The 20,287-nt window shown below is 48.9% G+C and overlaps 1 protein-coding gene across 2 annotated transcripts in view; it reads left to right on the top strand.

Annotated features, from left to right (window-relative positions):
- Frmd8 (FERM domain containing 8) overlaps positions 1 to 20,287 on the top strand; it is a 32,628-nt gene that overhangs the window by 8,569 nt on the left and 3,772 nt on the right. For both annotated transcript variants that reach the window (XM_004656666.2, XM_045141837.1), the window contains exons 4-9: positions 1,629 to 1,730; positions 1,989 to 2,047; positions 2,182 to 2,348; positions 5,703 to 5,927; positions 8,072 to 8,195; positions 9,015 to 9,158. In XM_004656666.2, coding sequence (XP_004656723.2) covers positions 1,629 to 1,730; positions 1,989 to 2,047; positions 2,182 to 2,348; positions 5,703 to 5,927; positions 8,072 to 8,195; positions 9,015 to 9,158 — 821 coding nt within the window. The remainder of the gene's footprint in view (positions 1 to 1,628; positions 1,731 to 1,988; positions 2,048 to 2,181; positions 2,349 to 5,702; positions 5,928 to 8,071; positions 8,196 to 9,014; positions 9,159 to 20,287) is intronic.

The raw sequence follows: 20,287 nt of genomic DNA, 5'->3' as shown, positions 1-20,287 counted from the left end.
CAGACGAGGACTCTCAGCACCAGGCTGGCAGGACCAGGTGCTCAGCCATCAGTGGGGAGCAGAAAGGGTAGAGGGAGGAGACACGAGTCAGAAGACAAGAGTACCAAGCATGAAGTGGCATCCTCAGACATCTCAGTACCCTTGGATGAGCCTGGCAGTACCTCTCCTCTCCTTGGAAGTGCCCCAAGTGGCTCCACTGTCAGCTGGTATACAGGGTGCTGGTGCACAAGCTGCCTTTACCCGTCACTCCTGTTCTTTTTCTTTTGTTTTTCTCACTCCAGTCCAGGCTGACCTGGAATTCACTATGTAGTCTCAGGGTGTCCTTGAACTCATGGTGAACCTCCTACCTCTGCCTCCTGAGAGCTGGGATTAAAGGCATGTGCCACCATGCCTGTACTGTACTGAGGTGTTGACATTCCAGAGGTTGTAGTGGTTGTGAGTGGGTCTGTGGTGCAGACCCTGTGTCAGGGAAACAGAAGTAGTCAAGGCAGACTGACTTGTGCCCATCTGGCACTTAACAGTCAAATGTGAGTGGAGTCACATAGGGAATGTCACATGGGGTGGAGCCTTCCTTTAATCCCAACACTTGGGAGGCTGAGATAGAGGGATATGAGTTCAAGGCCAGCCTGGGCTAAAGTGAGACCCTACCTTGAAAAACCAATAAATAATTTTTTAAAAATTTTTGTTTGTTTATATGAGAGTGACAGAGAGAGAGAGAATGGGCTCACCAGGGCCTCCAGCCACCCAATGCAAACAAACTCCAGATGCATGCACCACCTTGTGCATCTGGCTTATGTGGGTACTGGGGAATTGAGCCTTGAACCAGGGTCCTTAGGCTTAATAGGCAAGTGCCTACCTGCTAAGCCATCTCTCCAGCCCCAATAAATAAAAATTAAAAAATCAAAACCAAAAAGAACATCAGGAAGAGAGGAAAGCCTCATTAAGCCAAACAAATGGTAGTGTGATAGCTGATAAAGAGTTTTGAAGAGGGACTGCCTTGGTTAGGTGTCTAGGGCAGATGGCCTGGAACTAAGACCTGAGCCAGCAGCCATGGCAAGATTTGCGAGATGAGTATCTGAGTCAGGAGGGACACAAGCATGCCCTGAACTCTAAAGCCGTTTGAGAAGATAGTGTGGGGGAGGGAGGGTGAGAGAAGACAGTGAGGTAGGAGGGCCAAGCAAGAGCTGGATGGCGTGGTACTTGTGGACCATGTAGGTAAGGAACTTGCAGAATGGAGAGTACCGGCCCAGGGAGGCCCAGGCTTTGAGAAGGGCAGAGAAGAAGAGCCCCTTGGATCTTGGAGTCCCCAGTCACTAGCCTCGGGTTCTGCTTCATAATGACAAGGCCATATTCCCCCTTCTAGCACCTTTCTGCCTGGAGCCTGACACCTTTTCACTTGCTGTGGCTTGGTGCAGGCACCCTAACTTTTCTGCACCTCATTTTCTCTAAGGTGAAATGGAGGGTGGGCTGTTTTAGGGTAAATGCAAGCAGACACTTGGAATGGCTCTGGACTTGCTCTGCTGCTATTGGCCGTGACTGTCCTGTTTGTCGGTACTGCTGGTGGCGGGTGGGTGGGCACTGTTGGCCCAGCCTGAGACTGCAGAACCACCACTTCTCTTGCCCTGTAGAGGTGCAGCTGAAGCCTAAGCATCAGCCCTACAAGCTGGGCCGCCAGTGGCCGGAACTGCTGCTGCGATTCACTGATGCCCCGGATGACGACGTGGCCATGGGTCAGTGCTGCTAAAGGCAGAGAGGGTGTATCTTCCCAGGGCTTGTCAGGCATTTCTGACAGGGAAGGACTTCATGGGCTTCAGAAAGAAGTCCTAAGAAGGGTGGGCTGCCATGGGCAGAGGTGAGCTGTGTACCCACTCTCTGGATGTCCCACAGTGAGAATGGGGAGGGAGCTGGGGTGTGGGTCAGTGGGGGAGGACAGAGTAGGGCTGGTTGGAGCAAAGTGTCCAGGCAGTGATTCCTGCCTCTCTTCCTAGATGAGCCTTCCTTGCAGTTCCGAAGGAACGTGTTTTTTCCAAAGCGCAGGGAGCTCCAGGTGAGGCAGAGGGCCCAAGCAATGTCACCCAGGTCCCACATGAATTGTGCCCAGGCTCCCCATCCCTAGACTCTTGGACGTTCATGCTTGGCCCCAAGCCCTGAGCCATCCTTTCTTGCCACATTGGCCCACAGCTCCACGATGAGGAGGTCTTGCGGCTGCTCTACGAGGAAGCCAAGAGCAATGTTCTCACTGCTCGCTATCCTTGTGACTTGGAGGACTGTGAAGTGCTGGGTGCCCTAGTATGCCGTGTCCAGCTTGGGCCCTACCAGCCTGGCCAGCCTACAGCCTGTACCCTGAGGTAAGCTCAGTAAGGACCTGAGGCAGGGGAACCCAGTGGAAAGGTTGCCCCTGGGATCCTACCTACAAGTGGTCCTGGGTTTTGCAGGGTGGGACCGTCCTAAAGACAGGAGATCTTAATTATACACGTGTTCACTGTGTGGCCTTGGCAATTCGCTTTACCTCCTTTTCCCCATCTGTTATGGGCAGTGGGAGACTTGTGAAGTGATGAGTCCATAGCCCAGGGTTCCCTAGGTAGACATGCAGATAGAACCCTGCCTGTGGCCTGGCTGAAGTGTGAAGGGAGATGGCCTGTTCTTTGGAGGAGTCACAGCTAGACACTGACCCAAGTATTGGTCCTCAAGTGACCAGTAACAGTCAGCTGAATTCTAGACCCTAAGAATGGGACTCTGTTCCCCAGACACTCAGCAAGCTACTATATACTTTCCCTCCTTTGGAGAAGCAAGGTTTGTGTTTGCCCCCATGGCAGCCTAGGCTGGTCACTGACCTCCATGGCTGATTTATAGAAATAATTCCAGTGGCTGGGTGTAGTGGCTCACACCTATAATCCTAGCACTTTGTATACTGAGGCAGGAATTGCTGTGAATTCAAGGCCAGCTTGGGCTAAAGAGTGAGACCTTGAGCTAGGCAGGGTGGCCCACACCTCTGATCCAAGCATATGGGAGACAGAGGCAGGAGAATCAAGAAAATCACTCTTAAGCCGGGTGTGGTGGCGCCTGCCTTTTAATCCCAGCACTCGGGAGACAGAAGTAGGAGGATTGCCGTGAGTTCGAGGCCACCCTGAGATTGCATAGTGAATTCCAGGTCAGCCTGGGCTAGAGCAAGACCCTACCTTGAAAAACCAAAAAAAGAAAAAGAAGAAAATCACCCTTAGTTACCTAATGAGTTCAAAGCCAACCTGCACTGCATGAGACCCAGTCTCAGAAAGCAAAAATAGCTACATGTGGTGTGTTGTCTACCTATAATCTCAGCACTTGGAGGGTGAAGGTAGGAGGATTAGGAGGTCATTCTTGGCTATGTAATGAGCCTAGGCTGTAAGAACTTACCTCGTCTCATCACCCCATATGTAGTAATACTACTAGTGATCATGAATTTGAAATCCCAGCCTTTTCCCAGATAGGGTTCTTCATGTCCTCAATCAGGAGAGAAATGTGTAGGGACAGGGACTCCATGTTAGAGACTGATTGCTGGAGCCCAGTGGGGGCCACCTTGGGCTCAGAGGTGCCTGTGGATTTACAGCTGCGCTGTCAGAGGTTGGTGGCTCTGAAGTTCTGGCCCTTAAGAGGAGCACCTATATTTCCCTTACGGATGACAACAAACCCAGCTCAGCTTATTTGGATGACAGGGTCCTTTGTCTGCTTGTGTAGCATGCAAGCCCAGATGACTAAGGTGCTTCTGACTGGGCTCAGCGCAAAGCAAAGGTTCAGCAGGTTCCCCAGACCCTGCTCTCATTCTTGTCACCCATCCCTTGCCATCTTGGCCAGCACAAGCTCAAGCATGTTCTTGCCTTGTGGCCAGGTATCTATAGCAGGTGTTTGTTGGAGAACAGAGGTCTCTCTTCCCTTCTATAGCCAGAACCCTTGAACTCACTCTGGTGACACATGACTTGGTCCCAGCTCCACCCAAAGACAGACAGCACAACATGGGCCAGTGAAGGGCTGCAGCCAGGTTCCCCATGAGTCCCTTTTTGAGCCTGTGCAGCCCCCCCAAACTGAGAGCAGGGGAGGCTGGATTTCCCATGACAAACAAGGGATTTAGGGGGTTGAAGGGCAGGGGTGGGAATGGAGATGGGGACCCAGGTGATGAGATGTACACAGCAGCTCTGAGAAGAAAGGACAGCTCTCTGCACTCCCCTCCTCATGGCCCCAGTGACTTAGATCAACACAAGTTCCTTTCTCTAATATGCCTTTCCCCCAAGCAGCTCTCTACTTCCCATGGCCTGGGATGTTTAGGCTCAGAAGCTCCAATGGGACCCCTCCTCTTTGAAAAAGCTGATACCCACAGAGAGATTTGCCCAGCACTAGCCTGAGCCTGGGGCCATGCTGGCCCCCTTATGTGCCGATTGTGATTCGTGTCCCTATTTTACACACATGGATGGCGTGCTCATACCCAGAGCTTCAGATAATGTTTGCTGGAGTGGCCAGTCCTCCTGCTACAGGATCCTGGTTGGCCCAAATGAGAAATATGTGCTGAAATCATCTCTGCCCTGTGTCTGTTGGGAAGGATGCCCTATCTTTCATGAACATGTTTATCTGGCCATACAGTGCCAACAGTGTTAGACCACTCGTAACAGTTTTTGGTACCATAAGCCCCCAGCTCAGAAAACTCAAGCGCCCACTCTCAGAACACAGGCATTACTCTGAAATCTCCAGCCAAGTTATTCCCTTGGGGGATGTTTGGAGGGCTTCCCATTGTTGTCTGCAGATCTAAGTACCTCCCAGGCCTTCCTGCCTTGAGTGCCCACCTCTCACCTGTCTGGGAGGGAGGCCTCTCCACAGTGCCCAGCACACTGTAGATGCTCAGGTGGTCTATCTTCCTTCCTTCTGGTTGATGACTGGCCCTGGTAACCCCTTATCTGTGCCCTCTGTCAGCTTGGAGTGCTTCTGTGTTTCCTAGGTGGGCAAATAGGGCAGGACAGGCTATGGGGAGAGAGGTGGTCCTAGGTAGGCCTGATAGGAAAGGCAGGAAGGTAGCCTGCAATTCCTCCACTGGGTAGAGTAACATCTGAAGCAGCGGCAGCGGGACAGAGCAGGGTAAGAGTGTGGCCTTAGACAGTGACCTCAGCTTATCCACGTTTTAGCATTAGGGCAACTGTTACTGGAGATGGGTGGGGGGGTACACCTCTGTCCACACACTGCAGATAGGGAAGGTGCTTCTTGGTGGTTGCACAGCTGGCTGTGACAGGCACTGGCTTTAGAGCCTGTCCTCTGGAGGGGCTGAGATCTGATCCTACCTGTACCTACTGCCCCTGGTGTCTTCTCCTGTACCCTGCATATGCCCTGGGCCTCCTACCCAGTCTCCAGCTTGGAAGTATTTGTGAGTCTGCTTCTTCTGTGCATACCGTTTTCTCGTAATGTGGGAAGAGCCCCCCACCCCAAGTCAATTTTGTGCCTTGCATATCAGGTAGTGTTGGCCCTGTGAACCACGCTGAGCAGGCTGTTGCTGGGGTGGGGACAATGGGGGGATTTCTGTGGTCAGTGGCTAGCCCAGAGCTTCTGACATCTCCACTGTGCAACAGAAGATCCTGATGCACTTGTGCGCCCTGTGGGTCTTGAAGCCAGGCCATCGGCACTCACACCTTGAAGATCTCAGCACCTTTGAAGGGGCCACACTACCCCCGTTCCTTCCTCCACAGAGAGAAGCTGGACTCCTTCCTCCCTGCCCACCTCTGCAAGCGGGGCCATGGTCTCTTTGCTGCCCTCCGGGGCCGGGGAGCTAAGGCTGGACTGGGTGAGCAGGGCCTGTTGACTGCCTACAGCCAGGTGAAGGAAGCAGCTGGCAGCGAAAGTGAGCCTGAGGCCACCCTGCGTTCCCACTACCGCGCCTACCTCCTCAAGTGCCATGAACTGCCCTTCTATGGGTGAGCAGTGCAGCCCTGAGCACTCCTGCCCCTCCCCCAGCAGACCATCCCCCAGCGAGACCACCTGTCCTCCACCTGCACACTCCACAAGGAGCTCGCTTGGCACTCACTGGTCCCACACAGGAACCTGCTTTTTCATCACAAGCCAGGATACCTCGATGGATCCTTTCTTCCCTCCCATCAGCTGCAGCCACTTGGTCACTAGCCTGGCCAACTGTCCCTTCAGCCATAGCTGCATAGCAAATAGCTCTTGCGTGCCTGCTGTGGCTGGGCATGTGGCACACACTGAGCCACATGCCTGAGCGCTCTGTGAGGCCCCGCTGGGAGGGCAGGGGAGGGACAGTAAGCCAGAGGAGGATGGCATTGGCTAATGCTGATGTGAGAAGGGGGAGTCTGGTCAGGCTCCAGAGACACTGTGAGGATGCTTTGGTAGGTAGACATGCAGGAAATGGAAGAGGTAGAGGATGAACAGGACTCCCAAGATTCCAGCCTGCACTAGTGGAAAGCAGCACAAAGTTGTCGTTTTTAGAAGTGAGGGCTGCAGTGGATCAGGCCAGGGAAGGGTCAGGAACTTGACTGGGGATGTGCTCACTTTGAGACACATTTACATCCCGTGTGGAAATTTCACGTGGACATTTAGGCTCCCAGTCTGTGTCTGGGAGGACAGTCTGAGCCTGAGGGAATGACTGGTGAATTCTATGGAGCCTGGAGCCCCAGTAGGTAAGTCAGGGAGTAGAGGCCAGGGGGAGTAACAGGACACCTGGTCAAGGACATCTCTGTAGGCTAGGTGTCCTGTTCCATAGTCCTGTGGCTTCAAGGTCATGTTCACCTTGTCCTGTTGGGCTAATCGTTGTGCTGAGGATTGGCCTTAGCCTGGTAGAGGTGGAGCAAGTCAGAGAATGAGAAGAGGGTTAGGGACTAAGTGGCTCAACTTTCATGGGGCTTTCCCATAAAATGCAGTCAGAAAATGGAGACTGGGGGTCAAAGGGTATGCTCTTTTTTATGTAACTTTTTTGTTTATTATTTATTTTTTTACTTGAGAGTGACAGAGAAAGAGGCATATATACATATATGTGTATATATATGTATATACATATATATATGTATGTATATATATGTGGGTGTGTGTGTGTGTATATATATATATATATATATAGAGAGAGAGAGAGAGAGAGAGAAAGAGAAAGAGAAAGAGAGAGAAGTGGAGGGAGGGAAAGAATATGGGCACTAGGGCCTCCAGCCACTGCAAACAAACTCCAGACGCGTGCACCCCCTTGTGCATCTGGCTAACGTGGGTCCTGGGAAAATGAGCCTTGAACCGGGGTCCTTAGGCTTCACAGGCAAGCGCTTAACCGCTAAGCCATGTCTCCAGCCCGGGTGTGCTGTTTTTAATGATGGGCAAAGGGACAACATGTATCAGTGTGTGTGCACTTGGATGCACACTGACAGGGTGATGGTAGAAGGTGGATGGCGGAGGCGGTGGTCTTCTGGTTGCTTTCATTTCCTCCTCAGCTGAACCTGGGAGTGGGGAGGGGCTTAGGATTCTCCAGAAAAGGAGGATGTGCTCACTTCCACTCCCCTCCTGTGTAGAGCGCTGGATTTAACTTGGGCTGTCACTTAGCTGAGTACAAGAGGCAAGGGTGAGCTGCAGGTGGGTGTGAACATGGCCTGCCATAGGAGAGCCAACTGCTGGGTGGTGTGGTACCCTGAGCCCAGAATCTACTTCTCTGGGCAGCCCTCAGCCCCCTGGAGTGTCCCAGCATGTCTCTGCTCTTAAGTGCCCTTTGCCCTGAACTGTGCAGTAGATCTTGATCGCCTGGTGACCCTCAGCGGCTTCAACCCCACCTCTCCCGGGGCCTTGTGCTCCTTGCTGTCCCTCACAGAGCTCGCTCTGTCCCCTTGCCTGGGTTTCTGCTCTCTGTCCCTGCTATGCCCATCCTGCTTCACGCCCACAGATCCTCTTTCCACCTCTGAGCCCGCCTGTCCAGCACAAGTAGTCAGGTGCCACCTCCCACCCACTCCCTCACGCTTCCTTTGAACCTTCAGTCACCCAAATAGCTTAAGCTTGTCAGGACCCCAGGGTAGGGTAGCCTTCCCATGTGTGCCAGGCTCTGAGGGAGTGGCTGACACCAGTCCCTCCCCAGGTGCGCCTTCTTCCATGGAGAGATCGACAAGCCAGCCCAGGGCTTTTTGCACCGGGGTGGGCGCAAGCCAGTGATCGTGGCCATCAGTCTGGAGGGTGTGCATGTCATCGACAGCAGGGAGAAGGTACCCCTCTATCCACCTCCTTGGGGTGGGACTGCAGTAGCCTTGGCGAGTGAAAAGGAGGGGTTTTATTTAGACCTTAGCCCCCCTGGAGTGGCTGAATAGGTCACTGGAGTGACCCTGCCTTCCTTGGGTCCTTCTCATGCATCCTGGGGACACAGGTCAGCCTTTCTGTCTGGTACATTGGTTGGCTGTGGCAGGGCAGAGACACAGCACCTGGAATTCCACCTCTTAGTGAGTGGAGAGAGTCGGGAATGCCTCACTGTTCTTTCTGTCCAATGGTGAAGGGAGACTGGTCATTTCCCCAGTACTCCATGGCTGGGCACGCTCCTGGGCTGTCCATGTCCTGCTCATCTCTGCATTTGCTAGCTGCCTCCCCTTTGACTGCCAGCATAGACGTTGGTGTCAGCAGCCGTCCCTGTGCAGTTGCTTCCCTGTACCTGGGCAAGAGTCTCCTCCAAGGCTCCATGACACCTGTCTTGTCACCAGAGAGGGACAACAGCTCCCTGTTCATATCCCAGTCCCTCATGGCAAAAAAAAAAAAAAAAAAAAAGCCCTCATACTCCCACCCTCTTTCCTGGCTGTCAGGGGCCTAACCTGCTAGAGGGAGAGGAATAGGGGTTCCTTACTTCTTGGACACATCCCCCCCCTGTACAGGCTGACAGGTACTGGGTCTCTTCCCCTAGAGACAGGAAGGATCGCAGACTCGGTGTGGACAGGCAGATGCACTGGTCAGATATCTCTGGATGGAGCCTGAGGGGACAGGATGAGAAGTATCACAGGCCGCGATCCAAGCCTTGTTCTTTGTCTCCCCCTGGCCAGCATGTCCTGCTAGGCTTGCGCTTCCAGGAGCTGTCGTGGGACCACACTTGCCCCGAGGAGGAGGAGCCTGTCCTGTGGCTGGAGTTCGATGGGGATAGTGAAGGCACTCCTGTCAACAAGCTGCTCAGGATCTACTCCAAGCAGGTAGTGCTGCTGCCACCTGCACGTGGGGACCAGGCGGCTGGGCCCAGGTTCCCAGGGGCTCCTGGCTGCCTGGGAAGGAGGTTGGAACACTGCCCAGGGCCTGGGAAGAAGGGGCTTGCCTTCTGCTAACCTGAGCAGCCCTGGTGAATTCTGTACCTCTTCACAGCCAAATCACATATCCATGGGTGGAGCTGCAGGTGGGGCAGCTGTGCCCTCTCCTCCTGACTCCGAGGCCCCAGTGAGGACAGGAGCAGAAGGGTGAGGGACCTGAAGGCGATCTTTCCATCCATCAGTCATTCTTCTGCCCCCCTCCCCCCTCTCCCACTCTGGTCACATCAGAGCCTTCCTGCTGTAAACTCTTTGGGGGCCTGTTCTTGTCTCTCATTTCTTCTTTCGGCACATGCGCAAGCTCCGGGTGCTCCAGTAAAACACATGTTTACTTCCAGCAGCATTTCTGGTCTTCCAAAAGTTGGAAACCACACAGATATCTGCCAGCTGGCAAAGAGGAAAAGAAACTGTGCTCAACCCTTCACTGTGTGAATGAGTACAGGCAGCCATTTGAGAGGGCCTTCTTTTCACTAAGCAGCTTTTTCTTTGGGCGGGGGGTGGGGTGGTATTTGTTTTGTTTTTATAAGAGAAAGTGAGAGAATTGGTGTGCCAGAGCCTCCAGCAACTGCAGCCGAACTCCAGCTGCATATGTCACCTTGTGTACATGTGTGACCTTGTGCACACGTGTGACCTTGTGCACATGTGTGACCTTGTGCGCCTGGAGAGTCAGATATGGGTTACTCTTTGCAGGCAAGTGCCTTAACCACTAAGCCATCTCTCCGGTTCTCTTTTTCTTTTCTTTCTTTCTTTCGGTTTTTTTTTTTTTTTTTTTTTTGAGAGAGAGAGAGAGAGAGAGAAGATGGGTATGCAAGGGCCTTCAGCCACTGCAAACAAACTCAAGATGCATGTGTCACCTTATGCATCTGGCTTATGTGGGTCCTGGGGAATCAAACCTGGGTCCTTTGGCTTTGTGGGAAAGCACTTTAACTGCTAAGCTATCTCCAGCCCAGGAGTATACTTTTGGGATTCATCCGTGTTATGAGACGCATCTGTTCATTTCTTTTTCTAGATTTCATTTTCAGTGCTGGGGATCGAACCCAGGACCTTACACATGCTAAGCAAATCCTCCTCCACTGAGCCACATGCCCACCTAGCCCAGTTCATTCCTTTTTATCATCCAGTGGTATTTCATTGTATGTGTGGGCAACAGTTCATTCATCTGTTGATGTGCATTTGAATTGTTCCCAGTTTTGTTTTTTGTTTTTCTTTTTTTTGTGTGTGTGTGGGGGAGAGTTTCAAGGCAGGGTCTCGCTCTAGCTCAGGCTGACCTGAAATTCACTATGTAGTCTCAGGGTGGCCTTGAACTCACAGCAATCTTCCTACCTCTGCCTCCCGAGCCCTGGGATTAAAGGTGTGTACAACCACACTCGGCTTTGTTTTTGTTTTTCAGGGTAGGGTCTCACTCTAGCCCAGACTGACCTGGAATTCACTATGGATTCTCAGGTTGACCTTAAACTCAACGGTGCTCCTCCTACCTCTGCCTCCCCAATGCTGGAATTTAAGGTGTGTACCACCATGCCCGGCTTTGTTGCCAGTTTTGAATTTTACTAGTGAGCTTCTCTGAACATTTCTGTCTAGGTTTTATGTGCATATAGATCTTCTTGTCTCTCCTATTGGTTTTTTTTTTCCTTTCTTTCTTTCTTTTTTTTGCTTTGTGTGTATGTGCATTTGGTTTCTTGCTTAATTTTTTTAATTTTTTTTTTTTAGCCAGGTGTGATGTGCGCCTTTAATCCCAGCACTCAGGTGGTAGAGGTAGGAAGATTGCCATGAGTTTTAGACCACCCTGAGACTACATAGTTAATTCCAGCTCAGCCTGGGCCAGAGTGAGACCCTACCTCAAAAAAACAAAACAAAAATTTATTCATTTGCAGGGAGAGAGAGGGGATTGAGAGTGTGAGAGAATGGGTGAACCAGGGCCTCTTGCTGCAAACGAACTCCAGATGCATGTGCTACTTTATGCATCTGGCTTTACATGGGTTCTGGGTAATCAGTCAAGCTCAGTCTGTCAGGCTTTGCAAGCAGGCACCTTAACTACTGACCTATCTCTCCAGCCCATGTTTTTGCTTTTGTTTTTGTTTTTTGAAGCCAGACTGAGGTAGGAGGATCGCTGTGAGTTCAAGGCCACCCTGAGACTACATAGTGAATTCCAGGTCAGCCAGGGCTACAGAGAAGACCCTACCTTGAAAAACCAATATATACATACATACATACATGCGCGCGCACACACACACACACACACACACATACATACATACATACATACATACATATATATATGAGGCTGGAGAGATGGCTCAGCAGTTAAAGGCACCTGCTTAGAAAGCCTGATGGCTTGGGTTCAATTCCCCAGTACCTGCCAGATGCACAAAGTGGTATATGTGTCTGGTGTTCTTTTGCAGTGACAGGAATGCCATTGGGGTACCCTCTGTTGTGTGCCCCCTTCTTTTGTCTGCCTCTTTTTCTCAAATATTTTAAAAGTATTTTAGGGCTAGAAAGATGGCTTCATGGTTAAGGCACTTACTGCCAAAGCCAAAGGACCCAAGTTCAATTCTTCAGTACCCACGTAAAGCCAGATGCACAAGGTGGTGCATGTATGTAGAGTTTCTTTGCAATGGTAGGAGTCCCTGGTGTGCTCATTCTCTCACTCTCTGCCTCTCTCTCTCTCTAATAAATAAATAAATAAATAAAATGTTTTAAATTATTTTACTTATTTGTATTTCTATGGGGTGTTCCAGGGTCTCTTGCCTACAAATGCCAGACTTGTATACTACTTTTTTTTTTTTTTTAGTGTTTTGAGATGGGGGTCTTGGTCCAGGTCAGGGTGGCCTCAAACTCATGGTGATCCTCTGCCTCCCAAGTGCTGGGATTAAAGTTGTGCACCACCATGCCTGGCTTTTTTTTTTTTAAATCAAAGACAGATTTTATTTTTTATCTATTTTTTTTTTTTAATTTGAAGCAAAGTCTTGCCCTGTTGCAGGGCATAATCTTGAAATTACAGAAACTAACTTAAATTTGTTTGCGGATGAGTGAGCTAGCTACTTTTAGAGCAGAGCCTTAAAGAAGGAAAGCTAACCCTTGGAGTTACTCATGAGTGCTTGTAGAAACAAACCCACTGCCTCTGCTGTCACTGCTACTGTAGCTTCCACTCACAGGCCTTTTTTTTTTTTTTTAATGCAAGCCCAACAGACTGAGCTTTTTTTAAAAATTAATTTATTTTTTATTAACAACTTCCATGATTGTAAACAGGTATCCCATGGTAATTCCTCCCTCTCTCCACTATCCCCTTTGAAACTCCGCTGTCCATCATATCTCCCCGTATCAATCAGTCTCTCTTTTATTTTGATGTCATGATCTTTTCCTCCTGTTAGATGGTCTTATGTAGGTAGTGTCAGGCACTGTGAGGTCATGCATATCCAGGCCATTTTGTGTCTGGAGGAGCACATTGTAAGGAGTCCTACCCTTCCTTTGGCTCTTATATTCTTTCCACCACCTCTTCCGCAATGGACCCTGAGCCTTGGAAGGTGTGATAGAGATGTTGCAGTGCTGAGCACTCTTCTGTCACTTCATTCCAGCACTGTGATACCTTCTGAGTCATCCCAAGGTCACTGGTATCTGTAGAGAGAAGGTTCTCTAACCAAAAGTGAGAGTAGCATTAATTTATGGATATGAACAGTAACAGAAGTGCTTACTGGGCAGTTTGGTGAGCATAGTATGTACTTTTAGCCAGACAGCAGCAGACGTTACACCCCTAGGGTTCATGACCACCTCTGTTGTAGGTTTTCAGTATCAGGCATGTATTCCCTCCCATGGAACGGGCCTTCAGTCCAATTAGAGGGTGGTTGGTTTTCCCCAAAACAGACATGCCACTATTGCACCCATTGGCTCATTTGGCCTGGCTGGCCACATCTAAGGCTTGAGTGTCCACTGTTTAGTATCTTAACTAGTGATTTTTCTCTCTCCCACTGAATTGCATGGAGCTTGGCTTTTTCCAGCTTTCTGTCAGCTGGTCTACAGGGAGGAGGTTTTTAGCTCAGTTCCCGCAGGATTTCTCAGTGGCCTTGCAGCCCAAGTATGTGGAGTCTTCAGCAATAGGGTCTTACCGTCTATTTCTGGTGGGGAACCAAAGGCCTTGGCAATGGCCTGTAATGCTTTGGGGGCATCAGGGACCTCCCTGGCCAATAACTCACTGTAAGGTATCTCATCCCTGGCACTGAAAATTTTCTAGTAACAATCTATGGCTCCTGAGTGTTCCATTATCAAAAAAAGTAGGTTTCTATATGATTTATTTATATCCTCTTGGATTTTGGTTAGCCTTCCCTCCACCTTTCCTTACTCGATCTCTTCCCCTGGCCTTAGTTAGGCCTTTTCACTCCCATTAATCTGTTCTACTTACATATATACAATGCCATCCTATTAAGTCCCCCCTCATTTCCTTTCTATTCCTTTTATATCTCCTTTCTAGTTTATTGGCCTCTGCTACTGAGTTTTCTTCCTACTCACACAGAATTGGGGCCAAAAAAAAAAAATTCTTTTTCATTTTTGGAGAAAAGGATTTATTTCAGCTTACACATGTATCAGTGGTAGAAGAAGCTGGCCCCTTGCAAAGATCCAAGCAGAGGGAAGCCACCAAAAAGCTAGCAAACACCAAAAAGTAAGCTGGTCGCACACCTTTAACCCCAGTACTCAGGAGGCAGAGGTAGGATGATTGCCATGAGTTCAAGGCCACCCTGAGACTACAGAGTGAATTCCAGGCTAGAGTGAAGCCCTACCTTGAAAAACCAAAACCAAACCAAGCTGAAACAAAATAAAAACCATTTTTTAATTTTACTTTTGTTTATTTATTTATTTGACAGAGAGAGAGAATGGGCACACTAGGGCTTCCAGCCACTGCAAACAAACTCCAGATGCATGTACCCCCTTGTGCATCAGGCTAACATGGGTCCTAGGGAATCAAACCTGGGTCCCTTGACTTTGAAGGCAAATGCCTTAACCGCTAAGTCATCCCTCCAGCCCCCATTTTCTTTTTAAGTATATGTGCTGCCAAAGTGAGCACAGACTGACCTTTTTTATTTGCAAAAAAAGAGCAATAGTGAGAGATGAAATTGGTGCCCCAAGGCCTCCAGCCACTATAATCGAACCCCAGACATGTGCATGCGACCTTGCACACTTGTGTCAGTTTGTGTGTCTGGCTTATGTGGTACCTGGAGAGTTGGACATGAGTCCTTAGGCTCACAGGCAAGTACCAGCCGCTAAGCCATCTCTCTAGTCCTCCACTACTTTTTGAATCTGGCTGGGGAGTTGAACTGGGACTGGCAGGCTTTAACTACTCAGCCCCAGCCCCAGTTAGTTAGTTCTTGTTTGTTTTATTTTGTGTGTCATCTCCCCCACAATTCAGGGTCAAACTCAGCTCAGGCTGACCTAGAATTTACTCTCTAGCCCATGCTGGCCTCAGACTTACAGTGATCTTCCCACCTTAGCCTCCTGCAAGCTGGAACCAAAGGTATGTGCCGCTACACCTACACCAGGCTTCTAGTTGTAGTTTTTATCTGTACTTTCCTAATGACTAATGGTGCTGATCTTTCCATACAATGACTAATTGTTGCTCAAGGATCCTCTTTTGTGCAGTATCAGATTAATCCCTTTGTCCTTTTTGAAAATGAATGTAGGTGTGTGTAGCCTGAGTATGTGCGGGCACCAGCCATGGGAGGCCTGTTGAGGTCTGATGACAACCTCCGGGTGTTTGTCTGCCCCTTACTTCTTTGAGACAGGATCTCTTGTTTTGCTGTTGCATCTGCCTGTCCATCTGGCCCATGATCTTCCAGCTTCTGTGGCTCTACCTCTCATTGCCATAAGCCCATTGGTAATATTGACTGGCTTTATATGGATTCTGGGGACTTGAACACAGGCTGACAGGCTTGTAAGCAAGCACCTTTAACCTCTAAGCCATCCCAGGCCCCATTCATCCTGTTTTGTTCTACTTGAATTCACTATGTAGTCGAGGTGACCTTGAACTCAAGGTGTTCCTGCTATCTCTTCCTCCTGAGGGCTTGGATTAAAGATGTAAGCCACCACATCCAGACCCTTGTTATTTATTTATTTTGGTTGGTTGTTTTTTTTTAAATTTTTTAATTTTTATTAACATTTTCCATGATTATAAAAAAAATATCCCATGGTAATTCCTTCCCTCCCACCCTACACTTGGTTGGGTTTTTTTTTTTTTTTTTTGCTAGGTGGGGTTTTTTCTCTAGCCCAGGCTAACCTGGAATTCACTATGTAGTCTCAGGGTAGCCTCCAGCTAGGTATCTTCCTACCTCTGCCTCCAGAGTGCTGGGATTAAAGGTGTGTGCCACCATGCCTGGCTTTTTAAATTAATTAATTAACTTGAGAGCGACAGATAGAGAAAGAGGCAGAGAGAGAATAGGCACACCAGGGCCTCCAGCCACTGCAAACGAACTCCAGATACATGCACCACCTTGTCCATCTGGCTTATGTGGGTACTAAGGAATCGAGCTCGAACCAGGGTCCTTAGGCTTCACAGGCAAGTGCTTAACCGCCAAGCCATCTCTATAGCCCCCATACCTGCTTTTTTTAAACATCTCTTGAGGAGATTTTAATTTTTTGAAATCCATTGTATCAGTATCATTTGTTATGGCGCATGCTTTTTGTTTTGTTTCCCAAGACATTGTTGACTTAAGCTGAGAGCACAAAGTTTTCTCCTCTTTCCCATCCCCTCCTACTCAGCTCTTGAGGGTTTTCTGGGAACTTAGACCATTGTGTATGCCAGAGAGTGCTCTACTAAATGAGCTATATCCTTTTTACTTTTTTTTTTCCCCTAGAGGCAAGCCTAACAGACCAGCCTTTTTGTGTGTGTGAGAGAGAAAGAGAATTGGCACACCATGGCCTCTAGCCACTGTGATCAAACTCCAGATCGTGTGCCACCTTGTGTACATGTATAACCTTGCTTCACCTTACATGGGATCTGGAGTGACAAACATGGGTCCTTAGGCTTTATAGGCAAGCAACTTAACTGCTAAGCCATTTCTCCAGCCCTCTTGTTTACTTTTTATTTTCTCACCCTAGCCCAGGCTAATCTGGAATTCACTATGTGGTCTCGAACTCACGGCAGTTCTCCTACCTCTGCTTCCCAAGTACTGGGATTAGAGGTGTGTGCCACCATACCACCACTGCTAAGCCATCTCGCCACCTGTTCCTTAGGTTTCAGATTTAGATTTTTTTGCGGGGGTGGATGCTGAGGTAGTGTCTCATTCTAGACCAGGCTGGCCTGGAATTCACACCAATCCTCCTACCTCTGCCTCCCGAGTACTGGGATTAAAGGTGTGGGCCACCATACCATCTCCTTGGTATATTGTTTTTGTTTTTGTTTTTAATTTTTTGTTGTTATTCTTTCTGCCACCTCTTCTGCAATGAATCCTGAGCCTCGGAGGGTGCAATAGAGACGTCTCAGTGCTGAACACCCTGCTGTCACTTCCCTTTTTGTTTGTTTTGTTTGAGTTTTTAATTTTTAAAAATATTTTAATTTTATTTATTTGATAGGGAAAGTGTGTGAGAGAGAGAATGGGTGCACCAGGGCCTCCAGCCACCGCAAATGAACTCCAGATGCATGTGTCCTCTGTGTATCTGGCTAACGTGGGTCCTGGGGAATTGAGCCTGGGTCCTTTGGCTTTGCAGGCAAATGCCTTAACCACTAAGCCCTGCCTTCAGCCCAGTTAATTAATTAATTAAATTTTAAATTTAGTACAGTCTTTATTTGTTTTATTTATTTGACAGCAACAGACAGAGTGAAAGAGGCAGAGAGAAAGAATGGGCGTGCCAGGGCCTCCAGACATTGCAAGCGTGGGCCCTGGGGGATCAAGCCTCGAACCAGGGTCTTTAGACTTTGCAGGCAAGCACTTAACCACTAAGCTATCTCTCCAGCCCAAATTAATTTATTTTTTATTAACAACTTCCATAATTGTAAACAATATCCCATAGTAATGCCCTTTCTCCCCCCTACTTTCCCCTTTTAAACTCCACTCTGCATCATATCCTCTTCCTGTCTCAATCAGTGTCTCTTTTATTTTGATGCCATGATCTATTTCCTCCTATAATGATGGTTTGTGTAGGTAGTGTCAGGCACTGTGAGGTCATGGATATCCAGGCCATTTTATGTCTAGAGGAGCACATTGTAAGGAGTCCTACCCTTCCTTTGGCTCTTATATTCTTTCCACCACCTCTTCCGCAATGGATCCTGAGCCGTGGAAGGTGTGATAGAGATATTTCAGTACTGAGCACTCCTCTGTCCCTTCTTCTCAGCAAAGTGATACCTTCTGAATCATCCCAAGGTCACTGCCATCTGAAAAGAGAAGGTTCTCTACCAAAAGTGAGAATAGCATTAATATATGGATATGAACATTAAGAGAAGTGCTTATGAGGCAGTTTCGTGAGCATAGTAGATACATTTAGCCAGACAGCAGCAGATGTTATACCCCTAGGACTCATGACTACCCCTGTTTTAAGTTTTCAGTATCAGGGATGTGTTTCCCCCCATGGAGTGGGCCTCCAGTCCAATTAGAGGGCAGTTGGTTTCTACCATGACAGACATGCCACTATTGTACCTGTTGGCTCATTTGGCCTGGCTGGCCAAATATAAGGCTTGCAGTGTCCACTGTTGAGTATCTTCACTGGTGATTTCTCTCTTTCCCATTGAACTGCATGCAGAATGGCTTCTTTGTTTTTAATATTTATTTGGAAGCGAAACAGAAAGAGTGGGTGAAATGGGCATCCCAGGACTTCCTGCCACTGCAATCTCAAAACACATGTCCTACTTTGTTCATCCGGCTTTATGTGATAACTGAGGACTCAAACCCAGGCAGTCAAGCTTTGCAAGCAAGTGCTTTTAACTGCTGAGCCATCTGTGCAACCCTGTTTGGTTTTTGAGGCACTCTCACTATGTATCCCTGGAACTTGCTATATACATATAGCCCAGGTTGGCCTCAAACTCACTACTTCCTGCCCTAGCCTTGGGAGTGTTAGGATTACGATGTGTACCACATCTGGCCCAAGTATGTATGTCTGTCTATATTATTTTTATTTATTTATTTATTTTTGTTAATTTTTTTGAGGTAGGGTCTCACTCTAGTCCAGGCTGACCTGGAATTCACTATGTAGTCTCAGGGTGGCCTCGAACTCTCGGCAATCCCTTTACCTCTGCCTTACAAATGCTGGGATTAAAGACGTGAGCCACCACGCCCGGCTCTTATTTATTTTTTATTTATTCATTTGTTTTTTTGAGGTAGGGTCTCACTCTAGCTCAGGCTGACCTGGAATTCACTACATCTTAAGATGGCCTCAAACTCATGGCAATCCTCCTACCTCTGCTCCCCGAGTGATGAGATTAAAGGCGTGAACCACCACTCCCCACCAGATTTCAGGGTTTTTTTGTTTGTTTGTTTGTTTGTTTGTATTTGGAATATTTACATGTACTTTTATCAGTTGAGCATTCCTTATGTGGAGTTTTGCAATGATCCCTAAAGAAGCCTTTTCAAGGCAGGCCTGGTGACACATTCAGTGAGGCCAGCTGTGGCTACATAGAAAGTTCCTGCCCCAAAACAACAGAGGCTGGGAAAACGGCTCAGAGATTAAAGGCACTTGTTTGCAAAACCTGTCAGTCCAGTTTTGATTCTCCAGCACCCATGAAAAGACAGCACCCATCCACACATGTACACACAGTTTTAAAACAGAAGAAGCCCGGCTTGGTGGCACACACTTTAAATCCCAGCACTCAGCAAGCAGAGGTAGAAGGTTCGCTGTGAGTTTGAGGCCAGCCTGGGACTGCAAAGTGAATTCCAGGTCCACCTGGGGTGCAGTGAGACCCTACCTTGTACCCCACCCCAAACAAAAAAAGAAGAGAGGTAGGTGGTTTGTTACTCGTTCGTCCTGCAGCCTGAGTTAAACTCAACAGTCCTGGCAGCTCTTCAGGGTTTTATGTAGTGGGTTACCTTTTCTGCGAATGGTGACAGCTGGATTTTTCATCTCCCAATTAAAAATATATATATTTATTTATTAGCTGGGCATGGTGGCACATACCTTTTTTCCCAGAACTTGGGAGGCAGAGGTAGGAGGATCATGAGTTTCAGGCCACTCTGAGACTATACAGTGAATTCCAGGTCAGCTGAGCTACAGTGAAACCCTACCTTGGGTAAAAAAGTACACACACGCGCGCACATATGCATATATATATCTCCTACCCTTGATGTGAGGGAAAGGATGTTCTTCGCTAGTAGAAGAGAGTTGGGGTTAGCCGCAGGCTTCCTAGGTGTCCTTCGGCTGGCTGAGTGTTACAAAGCTCCAGTGGCTGTTGGTATAGTTTGTGAGCATGTTGCATGGCAGCAGCTGTGCTGTACTGTGCCTGAGCTTTATAGTTCAGGGAGCTTAGCAGGCTGCCCCGGTATTTGCAGTTCACAGCCCTCTATGCCCAACTGGCTGCCACCCATTCACTGATAGTGTTTCCCCAGTGAGAGGAGGCCCTGGTGGATTGGGCCTTGAGGGTTGGGCTTGTGAAGACAGGCCAAGAGGCTGCTCTTCCTTCCAGACCAGGAGTGTTGTCCACCCACTTCCTCCCCAGGCTGTCCACAGTGGACAGTCAGGAGCTAGTCCAGTGTCCATGGTGCCACTCAAGGCACCTGATCCAAGTCAGTTCTCTCAGAAGCACTGGTGTACGCACAAGGGTCTAATGTGTCCCTGCATTTCCTAGCCCCTGTGCAGGGCCTGGTTACCTGACAGAGGGACATCACCTCTCTGACTCCAGAGCCCAAGGCTACTGTCATGGCTCAGCTGTGCTACCAGACCTGGCCACTTCACCTTTTGTGTCACCAGGCATGTTTCCAGTCTTTCTAGAAGGTGTCATGTTAGAAGAATGTTATGAGAGCTGCCCCCCACCCCCATCAATGACTTCACCCATTTCCTCAGGCAGGCAAAATTCTCTCAGCCTACACATAGGCAGCTGCTTCAGCTGGGCATGC

The sequence above is a fragment of the Jaculus jaculus genome, chromosome 1 (genome assembly GCF_020740685.1).
Source record: "Jaculus jaculus isolate mJacJac1 chromosome 1, mJacJac1.mat.Y.cur, whole genome shotgun sequence".
Taxonomy (NCBI): Eukaryota; Metazoa; Chordata; class Mammalia; order Rodentia; family Dipodidae; genus Jaculus; species Jaculus jaculus.
The sequence above is the reverse complement of the archived record's forward strand: the minus strand, read 5'-3'. Positions and strand labels throughout refer to the sequence as shown.